Here is a 25048-nt window from a genome sequence, read left to right on the forward strand (position 1 = left end):
AGCTGTCCTGGAATCTCTTGTCCGAGCTCTTTTCTTAGGTTAAGGGAACCTGTGCCCCAAGTTCCCAGAGCGGCCTAGAGTCACTTGATGACTACACTGAAACTCTTTATTCCTATTACTTGTTTGTCTACCTTCCTAGAATAGGCTATAAATTTGGTGACAGCAAAGACCACTGCTATCTTGCCCACTGTTATGAGTCTACCATGTAACTCAGTACCCGGAATGTAGAGGGCAACTGATAAATATTCTTTGATGAATAAATGAATAGATGAATTCATTTCTTTTTAAAGAAGCCTGTTTTTTCCGCTATGGGTTAGACCTACCTAATAGTTAAAAAAATGTTTCTTATGTTGAATCTGCCTGTCCCCCTGCAACTTCACCCATCGGTCCCATTTAATGTTTAACTACCTCCACAGAGCAAGGTACAGGACAGGTGATTAAAGTTGATAGGAGACTGGCCCCAGGTGAATAGTCAAGAGGCCTAGCTTCTGGTACAGGAATTCTACTTTGATGACCTCTCCTCTAGCCATAATTTATTTACATGTAGTAAAATGAATAACATATTTCATGTTATTGAGACCACAGCATCATCAAAAGATTATAAATATACAAACATTAACTTAACTGTTAAAAACAATTATCGGGTAATTTGGTTTTAAAATTAAATCTTCGTTTGGCATGTGTGTCAGGTAAGGGGCACCATTCTTTTTAACTAATCCTATAACATGGTCACACCATCTCTTATACATTTCTCTAATTTTTCTTTTTCTTTTACTTGTTTTAAAGCGAGGGAGAAGTAAGTAAGTTCTGGAGTGTGATACGAGGAACAATCTCTAAATGTGAAATTCTTGAACAAAGTTCTTTTCTTTTTCTGTTATGTATAGTTATTTAGTTTACAAATTTATTTCTTGAGAACATGAAGGCACTATTTATTCTTCATGTGCAATTTTAATATACCTAAAATGTCACTTCAACTAGTAATGTGGCATAAAGTACTAATTTAATGTCTTCTCTTGCTTGATCACTGCTAGTTAGCTTTTTGTCTTCTTTGTACTTCTTGATTAATCTGTCTGTCTGTCTCTCTCCCTCTCACTTCTCCAGAGAGACACCCCTCACCCTATACACACACACCCTCATATCCCCTTCCTCCTTCTGTGATGTGATAACCCTCACTGGACTCTAGGTGTTTGTTTCTCTCCCTCTCCTCCCTCCTTTCCTCCTTCCTTCCTCCTTCCTTCCTCCTCTCTCTCTCTCTCTCTCTCTCTCTCTCTCTCTCAGTGGACCCTGTTTTTCCTTTCCATTTCAACAACCCCTCTTCTTTCCAGTCTTTTAAATGTCACTTTTTGGATTCTGCTTGTAACCTGGATTAACACAGAGACAAATCCATGTACTCCCCAGAAAGAAGCTAATAGAATGAAACCCCCTCCCTGTATGGGGATCATAGATAATGTTTCTAACTGTTTCTGTAATATGTTTAACATTGTTGAATGAAAAGCAGCAAAATAGTATTAAGATTTCTAATCTGAAAAGACAATGAAGAGACTTCAGTCTTGGGACATTAAAAAAATACTTTAAAAAGATGAAAATACAATTAGAAGTTAATTTGTTTATTTAATTTGTTCAGTGAATATTTATTGACTGACTGCTACACACAAAGCATTGTTCCAAGGGTTGAAGATATCACAGTGAACAAAATATACAATGTCCCAGAGTTCATGCAACATACCTGCTAAAAAGGGAGACAGACAAATGCGTGAGTGACAAGTATGTGTCACCTTTATAATTTGTGCCCATAGCTACAGGAAGACTTTTCATTGAGAAAGGCAATACCATGAGAAATATTCCTGATGAAAGTACATATTTTATCAATCAACAAGCATTTTGTTCTGGTGATACTCTCAGAATTCAAGAGAAAATATTTTCCAAAATGACTTTATTCCTAGGGAAAATAGACTTTTGAATTTACATGTCGCCCCAGGGCTACATTTTAAAAACACATTTATTTGCAAATTAATTGCCTTCATTTCACTAGTAAGCACTTTTTTTTTCTTTTCAGATATTTCAACTGGGTATTTCATAGTCCATATTTCTTCAAAGTCAAAGCTATTCTCTTGTTGTAAGGAAAGGCACCTTTAGAATTGTGTTAACTCTTATAATAGGACACTAGAGTGTCATTTAATATACCAAGACAGTACTCTTTAGCAACCTTCCAACAGAGTCCCTTACACACTTGGGAAATTTGATTCAGCACCTGTACTATTGTTTTAGAATTCCTCCCCAAAAGACACATTTTCTCCAGGTAATGAAAAATACCTCATAAAGAGAGCGAGCTTTTGAATTTTGAGGAACTGCACTGAGGGAACTATGCAACAAATGACTGTTGAGAATCTTATCACTTGAGTTAAAATTTTGCTCCTGCATTTTATGACAGGAAGTAAAAGGTTGACAGAGAGATGGGAGAATGCTGTCCATCAAGTGTCTGTCAAATTATCCACCGAAAAGGTCATTCCAATGACAATTATTCTTCTCATTGCTATCATATTAGGGATTTTTGCCAGAAATTTTTTAAACTCCATAGAACAGACTGACGAACTTTGAACAATTCTTACCTATGAAATCTAAACATCACTTCAGAATGCTAATAAGGATACACATGATGTTAATTGCATACTTTAGAAATAAAAACTTGCTAAAGATAACAACTAATTGCCAGATGATTTCCTCTTAGTCAGAAATAGGTTTTGGAGACTAACAAAAAAAAGAATATTGCCATTCAAAGAGTTGTCATACCTGTCTTTACATTTAGTTTGATGTATTACGAAGCTAGATTGAAGAGCTCAAAGAAAAGTTTCATGATTTATACTAGAAAAGGGATGATTATTACAATTATCAATTATCAATGCTGAAATAAGTCACAGTTTAGGGCTGGTCTGCACTATATATAACACTTCATAGTTCTATATATGTATTTTAAAGAATGACGATTCAGAAGTTTTTCCTTGTGTACTTTTGCTGACTTATATACCTGCAGCCTCTGAGGTTTCTTTTCAGTCAGCAATGGCACCTGACAGAGCTTAGTGAAATGAAAGAATCTAGTAACATTTGACTTGCCAACAAAGGCCACTATCAAAGTCAGAAAAATATGCAGCAAATCTGCTACATCCATGATGGTTTCTAGCACATGGTTTCCCTTATGCCCTTTTTCAATACAATCCAGCTATTTCTGCTCCTCAAATCCTTTATTACATGTACACCTCCCAAACTCTTTCGAAGTCCTCCCTTCAAATGAAGCCAGCTTGGTACACAGGGTTCCATCACTTATTTCTACTTCCTTCAAGCGGCTTTTTATATTTAACTACATTGGCATGAGAAAAGCCCTCTGTTACTGATATAGGACAGGGTGGTAGATGCTCAGTTCAGTTTCTGCAAGACCCTCTGTCCATTTAGTCAAACTCCAGCCGTGTTAATGTTTGTGCTGCATGGCAACAATGTAAACACTGTGATACTTCCTCCTCTTCATTTTTCTGCAAAATCTCAGTGAATTGTGCATGCTCCATTGAGCTCAACGACTTCACACATTCTATTTCAAGTAATCAAATGTGAAAACTTTCCTTCTAATACAAGAAATTCTCTTTGTTTAATATCAATAGTGTCCACTCAACCACTTAGGCATTTAGTCTTGGTGTCCAGGTTCGTATAGATTAGTATTCCTCAGAAAGAGAAACATTGGGAATTAACTAATTTTGCTACATAGGCTTTAATACATAATTGTCAAAGAAAAGAAAGTCGAGAGAGATTGTGAGAGGGTGGAAGAAAGGAGAAGAGGGAATGAAGGAGGATGGGAAAAAAAGGAGAAAGAGAAAAAGGAAAGGAAGTCTTGAAATAAAGGAAGAGAGAGGAGAGAGGGAGGGAGACGAAACCAGAGTGCTCTGAGTCTGGTAGTGTACAATATTACCGTTGCTTTGGGGCTAACGTCTACAACTATGATTAGAAGCGCCAGATGTGGTGGAGAAGACTTCGTATTGGAGCTGTGGAGGACTGTTTGGAGACTTGGTGAATTAAGACACCCCTGGAGTGGGGTGGGGCAAAATAATTCTTTCCCTCAGTGATTAGTCCATGCCTCCTTTACATTACTCTGCCAGATTTAAGCTCAGTAGTTGCACATGCTGTCAGCTAATGGATCTACACCACTAAACTCATATCTAAGTGTGTAATGTAAGGAGGTGGAAAGAGCATTACAGCCTCACACTTGCAATGCGGAAATGATCCTTCTCCTTCTAACAACATCTGAGTCCTCAAAGAGGAAAAAGCCTCTCCTCCAATTTCTAGGCCCACTCTATTTCCTATGACTAAATTAAACACTTCCCAGAAAAACTGACAACTCGCACGTTCAATAACATCACTTTTTGACTTATCTGTTACACACATTTATCTTTAATATTAATGTTATTCATATTAAATACAGAAAGGGAGCTTCTAATTCTCCTGGGGGCCCTGCCTATGACTGATCTAAATTTGGAGCTCCATGAAATCATTTTGCCAAATCTTCCCTTGAGTGTTACCCAATTTTAATTCCATTCCATCTCTCAACATGAAACTCCAACAATTTAGTGATAAAATAGCAGCATTTATACATCCAAACATACGTTGAAATTATTTTAATTATTCTCAACTGACTGAAGAGAAGATTGAAAAATCCTGACTGGTATTAACACATTTTAATAAAGATCTATTAATACTTGTCAAATCATGCAAGTCAAGATCTTTTAAAAAGAATATGTCTTTTATTAATTATTTTACTAATTTGGCCATTACACTGGAAATACAATGAAAATTCTCTCAGATCTCAAATTTAAAAAAATAATAATAATTTGATTTAGATAGCTTTACAGGCAATAAAACATACGAAGATTGTCTCCACACATGCTGAATTTTCTCCTCTATATTATCAACGATATTCATTAGTTGAATGTGATAATATCAGATGTCTTTCTTTTGTCTTTACTTCCCTTAAAGAAAATGCTTTTCTCTCTCATCTCCCTTTTCCCCTCTAACGGTGCAGCACACATGCACACATGCACATTTTTGGAGGCATCCTTTACCAAAGTCTCAGTCTGAAACTTTCAACGTACGATGCACGCTCAGAACCACAGGACAGTGTTAGCAAATATATTTGCTCAAGACTTAACAAAAGCAATATTATTTCAGAATAAAACTACGAAATAAGGAAATTCTTACACACTTTCTAAAAATCATCAGACTCAACACCCAATCGGACAACAAAAATTGCATTGTCCCACTAGCATTTCTCAGTATCAACTGTTTCAGCTTCAAATCATTGTGCTATGAAAACTCAAGTAAGGAACTCCTGGAAAATACTTAAGTGTGTCTACTTAGACTAAATCAGGTAGAAAATGGAGGCAATTATCCAGCTAATCCAAGCAAAACAAGACAAAAAGTGCCCCAATTATTAGTATACTTTACGTAAAATATTTTTAGGTGTTCTAGATTTAGATAATCACATCCAATATCATTAAGACATATACAATTTGAAATTGTCCCAAGTATCAAACAAACAAAATGACAAGTCCTACAGAGTATATTACAATTTGTAAGAAACGTTAATTTTCATTAGATTCAATGACCAGTTCCTTTATAGGTGTATACTGATTTAAGCCCTTAAGTAAATGCACACAATTTAATACTGAATTGTTCCACATCATCTATAGGCCATGAGATAGCTCTTCACCCGTTTCAAAAAATTTAATTAAAAAGATTTTTTCTTTTTTGTTTTTTACCATACACTTAATTAAAATCTTCAGGTTTGACCCTGAAGTATGCGAGTGGTAAAGTGAGTTGGTTTTGGGGTAAAATATGATCCAGCACTCTCATAATACAGGAAAACAGTTAGGTTCTCTAATGACGTCCCTCACATTCCTTGCCTAGTAATTGTGTCTTAATGTGCCATCCCATTTAAAGTGATATTTTAAAAACAATGCATACCATCATAATAATTCAAACCACGAATAAATAAAACAACAAATAAAATCCTTCGTTCTCCCTTGCGCTATTATCAGGCTTGAATGCCCACAAGTTACTCTTTTTATAACATTTCTATTTTTGACATTTTGCTGGCTAATTGCTAATAATATAACATAACATAATAATTTCTTGATTTTTCCAACTTTAAGTAGCATCAATTGATTCCTTGCTATGAAGTGTAAGGAACTTTCCTCATTTGCAATTCCCTCTCTCTCAACTCTAACCAATATGTACTGCTTTTACTCTGGTACTTGCTTCAAGTTTTTGTTTAAATGACACTCTGTTTATGCTGGATTCCCATTCTCCCCACCAGACATCCCCATTCTTTTTATTCTACTTTACAGTGTTCTCTCAAAACTCTTAGCACTTTCTAAGATACTATATAAATAATTCGTTTATTACATTTGTTGTTTGTCTCTTCTCATGAGAGCAGTAAGTTTTTGTATTTTCTTGTTATTGTTTACTGTTATATTCTCAGTACCTACCAAAATGCCTGGCATATAATTAAGTGTTCAATAAATAGTTGTTGAATGAATTTTAGATTATCATTTTAATCTTTTAATATCGATACCTGGTTGACCCAGATGGTTCAGCCTGTGTCTCATCACCCTATCATGGAAGGTGAGGGTATTAACATCCCTGTACATTCTATTTTGTGAGTTTTTCCTAAGGTGTTTTCTTGTGGCAATAGTTAGTTCAATCTCATTGTTGTATTCTATTGTACGAATACAAAATTTATTTACCATTTTATCATTAATGGGCGTATAAGTTGTTTTCAATTTGGAACTAACAGAAATAAGGATGCTGTGATGTCTTTTGGTGAATACTGTATATATGCTCTTTTTGCTGAGGATTACTTAGTTTAACTAGATCTAGAATGGCAGAATCATGGGGAATGTGGAGTTTCCATTTTAGCAGTTACTGCTACACAGTTTTCAAAAAATGTTGAACCAATTTACTTTGCATTAATAGTGTACGATTATTCTAGTGACTCCACAGCCTCACCAACACCTGGTATTGTCTTTTTCATCTTAGTAATTTCTGGTGAACTAGTAAATGGTATTTCATTAAAAAAAGATTTTTTTAAACCAACTTTTTATTTTGGATTTTAAATTCATAAATAGTTGCAATAATAGTACAGAGAATATCCAGTTACTCCCATGTTAACATCTTATATAACCATGGTACAAATCTGATAGGTTAACATTGGCGCATGACTATTGGCTAAGCTACAGACTTCATTTAGATTTCACCAGTTTTCCCACTACTGTCTGATCTGTACCAGAATCAATTCAGGACACTACACTTTATTTAGCCATCAAGTTTCTTCCAGCCTGAGATATTTCTTAGTCCTTCCTTGTTGTTCATGACCTTGACAGTTATAAGTAGAGCTGATCAGGTATTTTGGAGAATGCCCTTAATTTGGGTTTTAGACATTATACATGTTTTTCTCAAGATAAGCCTGGGGTTATGGATTTTGGAGAAGAACATCACTGAGGTGAAATGCTCTGCTCATTACATCATATCAGAGTATATGACATTAGCTCACTTCTTCCTCCCTTGTGACAGTAATTTTGATCAGTTGGTTCAGGTAGTGTTGGCCAGGTTTTACCACTAAACATTTATTAATTTTCTTTTTGCATATCCCATTCTTTGGAAGGGAGTCACCAAATCCAACCCATACTAGAAAGATCTGTTCTTCCCCCCCACCCCCTTTATATGTTTATTTAATCAAAGATCTGTTCTTCCCCCCCACCCCCTTTATATGTTTATTTAATCAGTCATTTTATATATATATATATATATATAAAATGACCTTTATATATATATATAAAATGGGAAGAACAGATTTGCTATATATATATATAGCAGCATGGACTCGTGCATATACATATAGCAGCATGGACTCGTGCATATTTACTTCATATTTTGACTTATAAAACAAGCTGCATTATTTTTTGTTGTCAAATTTGAAATGTGATTTACCGTTCCTTTCTGTGAAGACCAATGGAGTTGGAATAAGTTTTCGTATATTTACTGGTGATTTAAATATCTATTTTATGAAATTCCTATTATAGTTCTTTTTTATTTTTCTATTTAGCTGTCTCCTTTTCTCTTGTCATTTCTGGAAGTACACTACATATTCTGGGCATGGATGATCCTTTGTCAGATATTTATATTACAAATATCTTCTCAGCCTACGGCTTTTCTTTTTCATTCTTTTAAATTTGTCCTTTAATGGACAGAAGTCCTTTATTGAACATGATCCAATTTACTAAAAGTTTTCCTATGGGTAGTACTATTCATGTCTTGTTTTAAAAATAAGCCTAACTCCATAGGTATGCACGTATTCCCATATGTTGTCTTCAAGAGCTTTTTTTCCTCTTCTCTTATATTTAGATCTATAATTTATGCAGCACTGATTTTTATACAAGATGTGAGGTAGGGATTAAGATATGTATATATTAAATTGACTCAACATTATCCTTTCCTCACTGCACAGCAGTGTTAAATCTGACATAAAACTATGAAGGTCTGTTGCTGGAAATTTCTATTCTATTCCACTCATCTGACTTTGTGCCAAAACTACACTGAATCAATTACTATAACTTGATAAATCCTGATATCTGGTAAGGTAGCGTCTCCAGCTTTTTTGTTCTTCTCTAAGGCTGTCTTGTCAATTCATCCTAGCACCATCTTTTGAGTTGTTGTTCTCTTAAATCTCTGGTGAGTGGTAGTTGCCCATTTATTTTTTTTGAATAAAGTACTTAGCTGCTTAAGAATAACAAGTGGCAAAATCTAAAAAATAAAAAATAAATAAATTATACATAATAAAAAAAATTAGCAAGTAGCTTCAGTTTTTGTTGCCAATACATGGGTCTTTCCTGAGCAAACTCCTCCCCTAAATTAGGTGGGTGATATAATAAAACATGCTCACTGACAGGTCTCATTTTAACAAATACGCGCAGGAAGCAGGCAGGCAGGCTGTCCACTCCAGGTCATCCTTCAATGCCAAGAGGAAGAAGACTTTACTCTAGGGCAACCTAAATTCTGAGTTATCTGTTAATCTGATTCTATTTACTTTCCAATTTACCTTCTTCCTATTTCCAGTATTTTAATTAATTCACCCCCACTTTATTTTTACTTAAAATGTCCATTTCTATGAAAGTTTGAGAAGGAGACACAAAAGAAGTATATTCGATTCACTTTTTGTGAACTGAAAGATGATGTGCTTTACTAAGTTATAAAGGTGGTAGAATTATAGTCAGCAAAACAGCAATATTACACAAAGGTAGGTGATACACTTCAGTGTACTGTATATAGAAATATCACCTATGCTATGTCTCAATAAAAAAAAAAAAAAAAGGATGAGAACTATTGCACTGAATTGTGAACACCTTGAAGGAAAATGTATATTTTAATGATTTCTACATTCCAATAGATAAGTTCTATTCCAAATATACAATCATTTGTTAATTTTAAAACATTATTGATCTATACCAGCATCTTATAAAAAAGTCACACAGACTCGGTATTTGTGCTGGTTGACCTCCATGTTGCTATCTAGAGTCACTTTCCAGTCTTTTAAGCTCTGTTTGGGCTTCCAGGAAGCTGACTTCCACTCAGTGACAGTGCATCACACAGACCAGTTACCTGTTGCGGTTGGTCATTAGGTAAAACCAGCAGGAGATCAGGGGAGAGGAAGAGATGAATATTAGGACTTATTCCCCACTGTGCTCCCTCTATGCCAGCTCCACCTTTGAAAGTGGCAGCTCTGAACCACCTCAGGTCACAGGTTCCAATCCTCTGAGGCCATCCCTCCCACATCTGCAGCCCTCGGCGACTGGTAAGGATTCTCCCCTCTCGCCCCTCTCAGACCCGGGCTGGGAAGGGCTCTCCACTCTTTTTAGGACTTGACTGCCTCACTTTCATAAACAATCCCATTATTAAATTCTCTTCAATTACACCTTTGAGCATGCCATCTGTTTCCTGCCGGCACCCCGTCTGATACAGAATTCTAGGTCAGTTGGGTGAGTGGAACAACATTAAAAATAAATTGTTATTCCCTTGTGTAAAGGTATTGTCAAACATGAACAGCATGCACTTATGAACAATATGCTGATTCAGGGTGACTACATGAAAGTAAATACTTGAGTTAAGTAAAGATAAAAAGAATCAAAGCAATTACCCTTCTATAAATGTCTAGAAACAAACACAAAGGTATTATTTGAAAACTTTGCAGCAATTATACCATTCTGATTAATGTCTCTGGGAATTGTTTTGGCTTCAATAAACCATTTTACCATTTATCCTGTAAGCAAAGAGAGAAAAAACAAATTTACTTTTTAGCTTAAGAGAAGGCATAAAATGACCAGAATCTCCATTACAAAAAATTATGAAAAAAAATCTCCATTATGAAAAAGAGAGAAAACGGTATCATTGGTTAAGAGTTGAAAATGAGAAAAAGGGAGACCAAAGAACCAGATCAAAATATCAATTAAAGAAACACAAGGAAATTTTATAATTTTCTTTCAAATGATAAATATAATGGTGAAAATAATAACTGTAATTAGTATTTACCACTAATATAGCAGGTACTATTTTAAGTGTTTTATATTTACATCCATACTAATGCTTCTGCTGTTCACAACTCTATCAGACCATTGCTAATATTAGCTATTTTATAGATAAAAAACTGAGACACAGTTTGGTTAAATAACTTGCCAAAGATCACCCAGCTTGTAAAGGGCAGAGCCTTATCTGACCTACATAGTCTTCCTCCATGGCTTATACTCATAATTTCTATACTATACTGCTGTAAAGTGAATATGTTATATATAATCTACATCCTTCTCCATCCCTTGTTTCTTTGAGAAATAATGCATTGCCTACTTGCTTCACTAAGACTTTAGAAAAATAATGAAATCAAATATATTCAGGTTACATTTTGGGTATTGAGAAAAAAATCAAATTTTTAAAGAGATATGAATTATAGACAAGGATTTTGCCAACCTCCTTATAACTTTTCATCTTGTAAAGACAGACCATAATCATATCAAGCATATGACAATTAGCAAAGAAATGATAAACATTATTTTAAAAAATAAGGCAATAAGGCAACCATGGAAGTTCTTTTAAAGAAAATTGATTTTGAGCAAGTTTTTGAAAAAGGTAGTGATTGGTCTGAAAAGGAGAAAAAACACAACATCCATTCTCTAACTCTAAGGAAGTCTCCCAAGATGGTCAAGATGCTCCTTCTCAGTACATCCCACGGTGTGAAGAAATTTACTTATAAAATAATCATATTGAGACGATTTGGGCACTCAACTGGAGAATGGCATTTTGAATCAGAAAAACAGAAAAAATAAAAATAGAACTTTCCCAAACTTGATGTATCATGTAAATAAATTAGACTGAGGTGTAGCCTATAGACTTGAGGAAAAGATCACCCTTGGGGATCCAATCAGAATTTATGTGGTACTGAGTGAAAAAGCAGCAAGGAGTGGGTCACTGACATCCATCTCCTGCTTAGAGCACAATTAATTCTTTTAAACAGTGCATTTGCTGAATTCATCAGTGTAGAAGCCTGGTCTCCAACTTCACTACCTAGTACATTTGACTGGAGTGTCTCTGAGCCAAAGGATGGATAGATGAACGGACAGATAGATAAATATTCACCCATCGATCCATAGGTCTTTGGAGACCCGCCTCGAGCAGCACAGGACATTGCTAGTGGTAGTAGAAAGACTTGGAATCTAGTTATTTCTTGTCACCTAATAGCAGATAAAATTAACACTGTCCAAAATAGAGTTGATGAAACTGAAGAATCACCGATAGACTACAGACTTGAAGTTTTATTATTTTCACGAACCTCTCCATCAACCAAAGAGTCAAACGAAAGACAACTAACCAAGCTAAGGAGAGACACTGCACATGACTAATAGAACACATAAAGGCTTTGTGTACATCTAAATTTACTTACGAGCTAAGACTTTTTTCAACTATATGGTTTTGTAATTGTGTCCTCTGTGTCATTACAACAACAGTTGTAAATTATAAAAATGGAAACCTAACCAAGTTAAGAGACTCATTCAGTAATTTATTTTAAATCAAATAGATTGCAAGCTGCTTGGAAGTGAGTTCATGACTTGTTTTTATTTTATATTCCTCTGGAAACTTAGCATAATACTTTTCATCTATTGTGCTGGCAATAAATAATTATTGGTTAACTGAAGTCAGTGAAAGGCACGTGACCATCTTCTGTAGCACGGACATCAGATATACTGATTTCCATAGCTACATTCTTAAGCCCAACCATTTAAAAATCTAAAAAGAGCAGATGTTAGTTGTGCAAATGCTGAACTTTGCCATAGGGGCAGTTAACTGTAACACCAAACTAAAGTTGTGAGGTCAAAGGACATTATTCCTGAACTGTGACTAAAATAAGAAGTTTGCCTCATGGTTTCAGATCTCTAGGGTAGAAAGTCTATTTATTTTAAAAACACAGTAGAGTTTAATTGATCATCGCAATTATGTAGAACCAGATGACACAAAGCCATTCAGCTTGCTGTTATCCATGCCATTTTTCAGAACAAATACTGCAAAAGAATATGGAAACACCATTCTTACTAACAGTTTCAAGAAAAATGGACACTGAAGTAATGGCTTCTTATAACCAATATTATCTTAAAACACCAAACACAAGAGTTATGATTTTAAACATGTTTTGGTAAGGCAAAAGGCCTACTCATTATTTTCCTTGATCATGCTATATTCCACATACATGTATTAAGTAATCATAGCCAAGTTTTCCACATAAACAAAAAGAAAATAAGCATGATGTACCACATAATTTCCTTTAATTTTACTCACAGAAAAAAAAACAAACATAAAACCCCAAATTTCTTCCATCTGTAAAGGAGTTTCATGAGTTTAACAGATTCTCATATTTATATAGAAGAGCAATCAGAACAATCAGAATTTTTCTGGTATTTTTAAAGAGTTACCTGTATTTTCTGATAGCTTTCAAGATTTTTCCCATTAAGCCAAGAATAAACAAAGCGAGAATCATTTTCTCTGTACCATATGATGGATGCATTGTTTCAATGATAAATTGACAGGGTGTGGTGGTGATATCTGGGAGGTTGTCTTCTTTTATCTGGTAAACATTAAAAAAAGGGCAAACACAAGAGAGATAGCTTTTCTTGTGGCAATTGCTAGCAAAGGCTGTCACCTTTCCTTATCACCTTGGGATGTGAGAATGAACAGATCGAGCTGTTTCAGTATTTCTTACTTTCATTGGGCTGAATCAAGATCTTAGTAAAATTTCAAACTGTGTACAGAACAAGGAAATAACCAAATGTGTGTATCTTGGGGCCTAATTCATCATATGGCTTTATCAGATAAAGCAAATGAGAAAATCCTGAGCCAGTCATAAAAGCGTGTCCAACTCTGAGTGACTTGTCCTTAAGATGGATCTTCTGTAAATAATTAAATTAGTGCATTTTTTTTCACTCACCCATCTGGATGGAAAGAAAATAACTCATGCACATACACATGCATGCACACACACACACACACAGAAAAAAAAATCCCAATGACTAAACCTTATATTTAAGTCGTTAGTGCAAAAGAGGCTTTGCCATATATTGAATTATTAGCAAGGTTCTTGAATTTCAGACTGCAAAAGAAAATCAGCACGGTTATTATAAATAATTTGTTTAGGTGTGATTAGAAATTCATGAGAAATGTAATCTATTTTATGACCACAAAGATTTACATGTACAAAATTCTGAGTTAAGAGGATTTTTAATACAGATAAGTAATTTGAAAGCATTTTGTGATAGACATGCAAAATCCTACTAGGCTCTGAAAAGCAGTGCTTTATACTTTGTGAACGAAGGGCCATTCTGCTTGGTCCTATTTGGCTGCCCCAGAGAACCTAAATAGAACATAAGAGAGAGCTGGGACTGTTCACAAGAATAAAATATGGGGGTTGTAATGGTGTGTGGGGAAGGGAAGAAGAGACTACGGTGGGTGGGTGTGGGGGGGGGGGGGGGGGCAGGGCGGGCCCCTTCACTTTCTTTTAGTAAAGGACAAACTGCAAATCATTTTATCAGTGATCCAGGGAACTACAAGGAGCTGAATATGACAGCATGGCTGAAAATATTTTTACTACTCAGGGACTAGGCCTCTGCAAACACAGCTTCACTGGGCTTACTATTAAAAGCAATCTGCAAAAGAGGCTTGAAAACCCAGGGGTCTAATATCAAGTGAGCAGTAGGCAGGTGACCTTTCATTCCGTTTGTTTATGAGAGGATCTGCAGACTCTGTCTCAGTGTGGGTCCAGCATCAGCAAGAGGCCAAAGGAGAGACGGTGAACTCACTGTTTTTTTTTCTTTTCTTTTTTTTTTTTTTTTTGAGGTCATATAATCAACTTAGAAAATACAGCTGGAAAAGAACAAGAATGAAAGGTTAGTTTTTATATACTATTTTATATTTATATTTGGGGGTAAATGGACAAATGCAAATTCTCTTGAATGGTTTTTTTAATCAGAATACAGCCAACTTAGTAACAATTTAGGTACTAAATTTAGACATTAGATACAGATACACAAAATTAAGGAGATAAAAGGAGGACTGAAGTAGGTGAAAAAAAAATTGATTTAAGACCAAAATACAAAGATGAACAAGAGAGAAAATGGAAAAAATGAAAATGTAGTTCTGTTAGGATGATGATAATTTTTTTATTTTTCTTGCTTAACATTCTGTAATTTACTATCTCACTTAAAAGACACTTATAAAAGTAGACTATTCTCAAGCAAGACTCATCATGTTATTTTTGCAAGGTGTTATGAACTGGTTGCCTAAGAAGCAGGCATTTATCGACCATCAGTCTGTAGTTGCTCAGGGAAAGCACTGTCAGGTATATTGAAAACGTCACCTACGAACTATCATTCACACCTGAATTTCTCTAACACAAACAAAAATTACTTCTGTATGGTAATTACCTTTTAATATTTGTTAGGAGTTGCTTGTCTTTAGGTATTGATTTTATTCTCATTCAATCAAGTACTCTAGGCCCTTTTCCAGAGTCTTAAAAATTTTTTTAAATATTCAGTGTATAACCCGACTTATTCCCCTCCCCCAACTTTTCACTTACTCTGAAAACAAACTAAAATTGAACCCAAAGCCACAATAGCGAAAGAAGAATGGTAAAGAGATGGGGTAGTGATGCTGTGACCTTTTTGGTCCTGCTTTAGTTACCATTACACCAGAAAGCATGCACACACTTTGACTATATGGCTATGACTGATTGATGATAGCCTAGCAAGGTTACCATAGCTAATTACAACATCATTCATCTAAGCCTCCATGGGAAAAAAAAATACCAGGCTCCCAGGGAAGAAAAAGAAAAGAAAGCTATGCTATAGCTGTTAACTTTTGAATAATCAGTCCCAACAGGAAACAAATAGGATGAAACTCAATGACCAAATTATGACTTATGGATTCATCCAAGCAAATGACCTCAGTTCCCTAGTAATTTCAGCTCTGAGTTTCACAGCCCACAGCAGAGAGCTTCCAGCAACAAGGAACCCTCCATGCTTGTGCGCTTTGTAGTTAGAATTCAAAGGCTCCAGCAGGAGCACAACCCAGCCCTGAGGTTTAGTTCTGCTATGTGTGTGGTGTGAGAGTGTTTGTCTAGGATCAGATGCCAATATTTAAACTCACATTATGGGCACGGCAGCTACTTACACACTGCAGCCTAATTAAAGGAATAAACTTCCCCCTTCTTTATTTTTTCCTGAAGATCAGTGCCATAAAGGGATTTGGTTTCGTTAGAAATTCAGACAAATGTTCCCATATGTTTCCCTTATGCAGTGAATTACGCAAAATCAGAAGAAAACAGTCACAATTTCCAACACTAATCTATGGCTATAGAATATTTTCTGAGAACTACTGAAAATAAAGAGCAAAGAACTCAGTGTTTTGAAAATAATTATATTATAACATACAATCATAATTTCCATTTTAGTTTTGAAGAAGCACAAACACACATGGAAACAATAAAGCATCTGAGGCACCTTTCAGCTTTCAAGTCTCAAAAACAAGAATCACTTTCAAATAGAAAGTAGCTCATCTTCAAAGTTTAATGCACAAGAGGAGAATAAAGCTAATACTATTTCAACTCCAAACTTTAATCAGATAGCTTTATATCTGGGTAATATAGATCACAAGAGTGGCAACAACCAAGTTTAAAGTACTTTTTATCCTGACACACTGTTTGAATTAAGTTGCTAAAATAATTGTAACTAAAGAAATATTTTCTCATGGAAGCTTGAACCCAAAATAACAAATTTCAATCAAGAAGTACTGAGAAAAATTATCAAAATGTATAAAATAAATCTACTAATTAATTGGGGCCAAGGGAGAAAAACTAACATGAGCATGGAGTCAGATTCAAATTCAGCTTAGTATTAATGAAATTCTCCTGGGATAAAAATAGCCCGTAACAGCGAGAAAGGCTTATTTTAAAATGAGAACACTGTGGCCCAAGGAGATAGGGTAGTGACACATCCGGAAGTGTCCTGGATGGTCTCAGTTATGATTATTCACTTCTATGAAATGCCAAATGTGTCCCACTTTATATTTCATTTGGAAAAACGTGGTTCTGATAGATATAGGCTAAATTACTTGTCTGGATAAAATACTGTAGGATCTGGGACCAGCTCCATATCATTGGTTCTCAAGGGACGAGGATTGGACCAACCTTGGGTTATGGCCTCATGAGGTCTTTTGGAGAACAGCAGAAGGTCAGATGCCACTGATCACAAAGGCAGCATAGGAGCTAGTGTGGGAAAGGTTAAAGGACTCATTATTCCGAACTTCAAAATAATTGTCCTCACTAATTTGTCCTATTTACAGAGGCCCTACATGCAGTTACTTGAAATGTCAAAAACAGTACAACAATCTCCACGATATAAAAAAAAAAATCACCTAGGAATCCCATTAACATAAACGGTTTTGGTGCCATTTCTCCCCAAACACGCAGACGTGTATGAACACACACAAGATAAGACAAGAGCAATTCCATTTCTGAAACTTAAAGAATTTAAAAGAAATTTTCTCCATCTTAATTTTCTGATCTTTATTTTCTTATTAGCTTTTGACTTACAGCTATTCATAGTATCTGCGTATTAATTTACACTCTATCTCAATTCCAAAGGATATGAGGTACTATTTTATCACATATAGTATTAAAAGACATGGATAACTGAAATCTATAATTAATTCAAAAAATGCCATGTAGTTGATAAAGCACTGTACTAGAAGCCAAGAGATGCAGGTTCCAATCCAGTTCTTTAACCAACTAGTTATTTGATATTAGAGCATATTCTCTAAGCTTTTATTTGCTCTTTTGTTAAAAAATGTCTAAACAATTATGGAATTTTATAGAACCCTATTTCTAGATCGGCATTTCAGAAAAGTTATTCTAAGGGGTGCTAACGATTTTTTTGGTGGACGTGGATTTCTCTGCTGTAGAAATTCTCAAAAGTGTTTGGATTCCGTTGCCTGCTCCACAGCCTTCTCATCCCTTTCTTCCCTGTTAGCATAACTAACTCCATTTGTACAAGTGATCGTGAATGAATTAGAATAGTTTCTAGAATTTAAATGCTGAATAAATGTTATTAGTGAAGTAACCAGAATCGGATATATGTTGAAATTCCAAAACATGTTAAGAAATACCATAGGGTTCCACAAAGAAGACTTAGAAAACTCTTGAACTAGGTGATTTTAAAGTCCAAATGTACTCTATGAATATGATTCTTTGCTATTCTACCTGGTGTTTGTTCCACCATGTCTCTTCTTTTAAATTGACTTGTTAGAAACCTCCAGGCTACATAGTAAAAAACATTAACCAATTTCGGAAACACAGAATCTTAAGGTGTCAGGATGACTTGCTAGTTAGGGCTGAGTCAGGACTTAATCATTTAGCATTACATTAGACAATCTATTAGAAAATAAATGGTAGGAAATAATTTAGATGAATGCCATTGAAATTATGTGGTTGCCCACTTGATTTAAAACTCTTCTTCAAATTAAAAATATATACCTCATTAGCTTATATGGTATAAGACTATAAACCCTTTTAGGTCAGTAGATTTCTCTGATGCATCTTTGTAACCCTGTATTGTTGAATAAAGAATTAAGACATATATTTATCGTACACCTATCATAACATCTTGAAGTTGTGGACAAGGCATCATAAACGACATATTTGAGCTTGACCTTAAAAGGTGCATACGAGTTTACCAAGTAGGCAAAGGGATGAGCCAGGTAAAGGAAACAGTACCTACTGTTTCAGAGGTACAGAGGTTTGCAAGAAAGTAGCAATTTGGAGGAACAGCAATGGTTCATGGTGGCTTCGTGTTAAAGGGACTGTAGAAGAATGGCCAGTAATAAAAGTGGATAAAGAGGAAGTAGCTAGATCATGAAGAGCCTGTGAATGTAAACTTTCTGCACATTCTGTGCATAAATATTTCATCTTGGAAGATTAAAAAAAAGAACAGGAGGGGCCATCCTGCATCTGCATGCATGTTGGTTTTTAACAGAATACCGATGATGATTATCTTGTGTTGGAAAAGAGATATAAAAATTACACTGAACTTTGACTATATTTTCTCTCAGATAACAGTAAGACAAAGTTTTAATGATTAAAATGACCTAATCATAAAAATGTATCGATCCCTAATATTTGTTAAATTATGTCTGAGATAAGCAGGAGAACTAATAAAGATTAAATTCCTCACCTTCTTGAATGGATCTCAAAAACAACAACAACTACAACAACAGTGAGAATAAGTACTCGCTTCTGCTGTACCAGCCGAGGGGAATGAGTCCCATAAGAAGTAGGACCAGTTTCAATGGCCTTGAAGAGCTGAGTGGGGAGCCAGGATCAAGGGCTGGGGCTCCCTGTCTGGCATTTTATATGCACACTGTTATGAATCGCTGGAACACTAATGCTACTTGTCCTCTAACCACCCTTTCCCACTCTTCATCTGAACAGGATCTCGGTGGGCTGACAGCACAACAACCGGGTGACACTCCTGGGAGAGCCATAAAACTTGTATCTGCTGCCATGCATGTCCCTCCACCCTAAGATGACAGACACATGCCCAACCTGTGACTACACCCAGCCCCAAAGGCAGCAGAAAGGAAACGGAATGGACAGAAACCCAAGCTGATTGTGTTGCTTCCTTCTTTAATTTCTCTGAGAAACTCGATATATGTTTTTTGTTCTTTGCTTTTAAAGTTCCAGATATGACAAGTACTCAATCGGATGGTACCATGAGGGTGGACAAGGGTTGATTTTGTCATCATTCATCCCTGCCCAAATTCTTTCAGCTAATTCTGAGGAACCATCTGCATCAGCTTGCTAACGAGTTTGGATACGGTTCTCCATGCAATAGGAAGCCATTGGAAGTTGTTAAACAGGGGAGTTATGTAATCAAATTTGTGATTTAGAAAGGTGGTTCTGGCAGAAGCAGGGATTGAAGAAAGCAGCACTGTAAAGAAAGAGGTTGCTCTGAGGCCTCTACAAGAGTCTGACTGATGATAAGGCTCAGGCCTGCTGCAATGGTCATGGACATGAAGGCTGAAGAAAGTGGGGATGGTGGGAAGAAAAAGGAGGAACTAGAAATGATGCCATGGTGTCAGACCAAATAACTGGAAGGCAACACTGACCACCTAATAGTAAAGGTTAGCTAATCTCATCATTTAATCTGGAGTAGTAGGGGAAATGGGACTTGAAACCAAAAAGTTAAGCATTAGCAGGATTTTGATATATAATCGCAAAGTAAATCACCCAAAATGAGGTGCATAGCAAAATTGGAGCCAGCAAGGGTTCGAATCCTGGTCTTGCTCTGTGCTTGTCTTCGTATCTCTTAAATGAGAGGAATAATAGAACCCAATTAAGTATTATGAGGTTTAAATCAGTTGTTATGAGTAAAGGATTTAGAATCCTTGGTGCCTTGAGCTCAGTGCTGGAGTGTACTCACCATTTAATAAATATTATTTTCTATCTCTGTCTTACCAGAAAATCAGTATTGAAGAAATAGAAAGTCCACTTTAAAAGAAGAGAAATCTCAGCTTACTTTTCTTCCTGCATTTAATGTTATATTGCTTAGATGGTTCAACAAAACAAACTGAAAAAAAAACAAGAAAAACAAACATTTTTCCCTGAAAAAGCTCGTTAAGAGGAAAAAAGAAAGTCAAAACGAGTTCCCAGGCACAGGGGTACTCTGAGGTTCAGCATTTTGAAGACCACAGTGCTTGCTTATAAATAGAATATTAAAACAAGCAAGAACAATTTTCTCCTTTCGTCTTCCCTTATTGTCTAATTTTCCTCCCAACCATTTGCATAATGGATAAAAAGGCATCCATTATGCAAATGAATGATAGGGCTGTGAGGTTGTTGAAGCCACAAGCCTCCCTCCAGATGAAGAAAAGCTGCCACAAAGCCCCTCAATGTCCGCGTTCCAGCAGACTGCTTCAGTAGCTCGCTTTCCAAAAGACAGAGGAAAATCATAAAGACTGTAGGTCATTAATTTCCACTTGGTTTATCCTAAAAGGGTTACTACAGATGCTTTCCATAAAATTAGTGCAAAATATGAATATTCAGTATTGTGGTATATAAAATAAAATTGACAATATATATTTTGTTTCAAATGGGAAAAAAACTAGTACTATGTGCAGTTTTTACAATTTTAAGCATATGTTTTGCTTTAAAAAGAATAAGGTGCCCTTTGCAAAGTGGAAAACACCTCTATTCTTCTAGCTTGAGAATTAACCTATAACAGGTGCTTAGAGCTGTCTCAAAATGTATGCATACATTCAACAGGAATAAAAAAATTATTTTAAGTACCAAAATACTATTTTTCAAAAACTTCATGCTGTTAAACTGACCTAAATTTATCTCAAAGGTGTCACCAAAACCTAACATATTATTTCTCTTAGAGTTGTAAATTCACTGAAACTTTAGAAGAATGTTTATTTTCTCTTTCTACCCACACCTTCAAAACAAATGTAGCAAAAAATAATTCTGAGTAAAATTACTGAGTGAGTTGTTCTTGTTTGAATAAATCCGTAGAACAGAATTAGAAACTAACATTAGAATGGTTTCCCCAAACTCTAAGATATGTAGTCTAAGGGGAAAAAGGTGGCTAAAACAGGAAGTGACCTTTATTTCTAATCTTAGTTCTTTGATCACCCTTAGCTTTTTCCAAACAACTTTTTCAGGGACTTACAGTCCAAATCCTTCCCTGTGATAGCTCAGGGGCACACAACTCAGATTCAGATTCATGTGTAATTCAAGGAAAAAAACAAAAACAAAAACAAAAACCTGCATCCACTTGCCTGAGCAACAATAGCTACGAAGAGCTACATAAAAAATAATTTAAAAAAAGATAAACCAGTTTTTTTTTTTTTAAAAAAAAAAAAGGAAGGTACAGGATAAGTCATAAAGTAGAAGCAACTCATAGTCAGCAAGGTGATGTATATTAACCAGGTGAAAAACATACCACAAAAAATACACATACCTAATTTCAGAGCAGAAGGGGTTACTTCAATTTCCCCACCAATTGGTTTAAACGCAGCCAGTTGGGCAGCCACTTCTGTCTCAAAAGCGTCTGGGCTCTGCCGACTTGCCGGGTTTCCACTGGGGCTCTCAATCTTGTGGAGTGGTTCTTGTTCGTCAAACACAGCAATCAGCTACAAACAAATCCAACAACACTAATTACTTCGTAGGGCACGCATATCATCCAGATACTGTATCTAGCTGATGGTGGTCTTTATTTGATTTTAAAGAAAATGGCCTCTGAAAATTTAAAACTTTAATGTTACTGTACCCACAACTCTTAAATCAATATTACATCTAAAAGCACCATGGCCAGGAAATAGTGAATGGTTTGTTTGTTTATTCCTGAAACAGATAATCAGTTTTGGTTAACTCTCTTGAAGGAATGAAATGGCTGCCTCCTCCCCTCACCACCTTTTCTAATATGCCTAAAAAGACTTCAGTATCTCTTTCAAAAGTGTTCCCCAAAATAAAAGTTGAATATGCAGAAGTGAAACAACAGACATTAGGAAACCCAGAATTATACCTTTCCTTTTAGACACAATCATCATAAATTGATAAACACGCAGTGTATATTTACACAGAATGTGTGTTTATCCTGTACGCAGAGATAACCCATTTTTATACATGACTTTAATTTTGTTCTTTTCCTTCATTATTGACTCTGTTGACTGGTTTAAGTCCAATGAATGCCAAGTCCAATGAGAATAAACATCAGCACTTTTCACCGAATTATTTCCAACTTCATCTCAATTTTCTTACATGTGAAAACTATGCTTCTTGTCACTAATATAAAATGTTTGATTATCTGTTTCCAAGTCATTTTTCATAAAATTAGGGCAAAATATCATAAAATATTCCATTAATTGTGCAAACACTGCTGTGTAAAGAGTGAAGGCAGCCCGGCTAAGCTGCATATTTGCCTAGCGGACAGCGCCACCATCAAGGAACCTCAAATGCCCCTTATCACTGATAAGGAAAAGTCCAAGTGTGAGTGCAGCTGGCATTGCAAGGATGCTACTGTCAACCCATTAAAGTGCTGTATGTGTAAATCTGAAAACTGCTAGTAAATCTCTGTATTTTTCATTCATTAAATAAAACAAACCTATTTATAATTCAATCGTTTATTCAGGATAACACTCGAAGCCTCATTCATAGGGGCACCTTGCTGGCAACAGTATTAATGACACACGCACCAAGGTAATCAATGAAAACATCATAAACTCCAAGTTCAGTGTTTCAAAAGAAATGAATATAATTAGGGATATGCAAATTGGCTATTCAAAAATAATGTTCATAATTGACTACTCATTTCCAGTATGGAGACTTGTTTAATTGGAAAATCCAACAATCCTCTCACCACAGAAAAGAGATGCTATTCCCAAGGCATTATTTTTAATTCTTAAAATGGAGCACATATGTTTTCTATTTTTAATTGGCAGCACTGATAAACTGATTTGAGAGAAGACTTAAATGGATTAATAATGAAATATAATTCTAGTATAAAAATCATCAGTAGAACTATATTTTTCTAATTATCTGGCCAAAGTGATGAGTTTAATACTTTAAATCTTGTAAAGGAAAATAAAATCAATTTTAAAATGTGGTGGAAGTGTTATTTTCATCACTATTTCTGTGACATAATTACAATTTCAACTTCACATACTGGTGACATTTATTTTAATATACCAATCACCTAAGCAAAATGGCTTATTTTACTGATAGTATGAATAGTTTTGTATAAGTTAAGAGAATTCCTTACTTTTTCCAGTTACTACATCCTTAACTCAGTATATTTTATGTGCCTTAAATATTGGGGCAAAGAAAAAAATAGTAATCCAAAGTATAATACAAGATCTTAAAATTGATAACTCATAAGATAACTCATTATCTATGGCTGTTACATAACATGTTCTTCTTAAGATACTTTACTGTTTGTCATACTATTATAGCCACACACATTTATAAGTATGTGGTAACAATATTACATTGATTTATTAAATGGGAGAACGGAGTAGTTTGGAGATTGTTTTTCCCAAAGAAACACCTAAAAACCATTTGGCACTAGAATCTAACCTAATTTTAATTTCCAATACAGAGTATTTGACTACACTGTAACCATTTTCCAAAAAAGAAAACTGGAAGAAGAAAAGCTACATTGGAAGAAGAAAAGCTACATTCAAAAAAGAAAACTGGAAGAAGAAAAGCTACATTCTATATAGAAGAAGAAATATCTATAGCTGTCCATGAGGATGTTATGTCCTAAAGAATGTGAACTCTGCTCTTTGAAGATACAGGCAATACATGACTCTTCTCAAATGATGACAGTGAGATCTAGAGGCCACCCAACTCTCATGATCTCTTCAGTTACTGGCTTAACCTGTCTCCCAACCCCATGATTGACAGGAATTATCTCTGCCTAGCCCACTCTGAATATATGGGTGAAGACCTGAATAGATGAAATAAAGTCTTTAAACCTGGAAGGAAGAGGATCAGTCCCTGAATCTGTGGTGTCCAAAGTCACCGGCACGACAGGTATTGGCCGATGAGACTTTCTAACTAGCCTTCATCTCCACATGTACAATACACACAGACTTACACTTGTTCCAACATTGATAATTAATTTAAACCATATGTTATAGGTGCTTGTTAGCTAGATAACTTGATTCATCAGAACACCTACATTACTGGGTGACAGAGTCCCTAGCAGACGGTGTGACAGAGATATGTTAATTAACATAAACCACTGTTCTAGTCCCTCAGCAGAAGGCATGCTGATTTCGTGTCCAGAGTATGACAATGGTCTGTCTCCCTGCCCTGCCTTAAAACCCATTCAAAATGATCTCTCCCACAGAGATGCGTTGCATGTGAAAGAAGAAATTCTATTAGTTGTTAGGGTTTCATCTAGGCTAAACTTCCACTGACCCCTTAGGGGACTGCGAGTAACCTAAACTCTATGCAAAATGCAAATGGGCAATATTTGATTTGGATGCCTTCCTCATCTGTTGCCCTATCTGTCTTCTGGTGCCCCTTCTGTTCTCCTTCTGTGATGCCAGTATTCTCATGTTACCCAGAGCAACAGTGACATTTTCTAAAGACCCCATCATGCAAAATGATCTGTTCTCACAGCCTTTAATTCCAACCAAAACTCCTGTCCCCACTGATTGCTACCAATAATTAGGTATCTGATCCCCAGATAGGCACAGAAAGATCAGTCTACAATATGCTATTCATTCTCTCACCCCAAACAAAAACAAAACAGCCTTCTCAGGACTCACTTACCCCTACAGGTACCACCCCATTTCTTACCTTCCCTCTAAAGTACAATTTGAAAGAGCTGTGCACAGAGCAGTTTCCAATCTCTCGCCT

General features: G+C 35.6%; 1 protein-coding gene across 1 annotated transcript in view; it reads right to left on the reverse strand.

The window, feature by feature from the left end:
* The window catches only part of PARD3B (par-3 family cell polarity regulator beta), a 948153-nt gene that overhangs the window by 556545 nt on the left and 366560 nt on the right, over positions 1–25048 (reverse strand). Inside the window, exon 3 of the mRNA XM_011369686.2 lies at positions 21642–21813. Within this exon, the coding sequence (XP_011367988.1) occupies positions 21642–21813 (172 nt within the window). The remainder of the gene's footprint in view (positions 1–21641; positions 21814–25048) is intronic.

This window comes from Pteropus vampyrus, unplaced genomic scaffold (genome assembly GCF_000151845.1).
Source record: "Pteropus vampyrus isolate Shadow unplaced genomic scaffold, Pvam_2.0 Scaffold152, whole genome shotgun sequence".
Classification (NCBI taxonomy): Eukaryota; Metazoa; Chordata; class Mammalia; order Chiroptera; family Pteropodidae; genus Pteropus; species Pteropus vampyrus.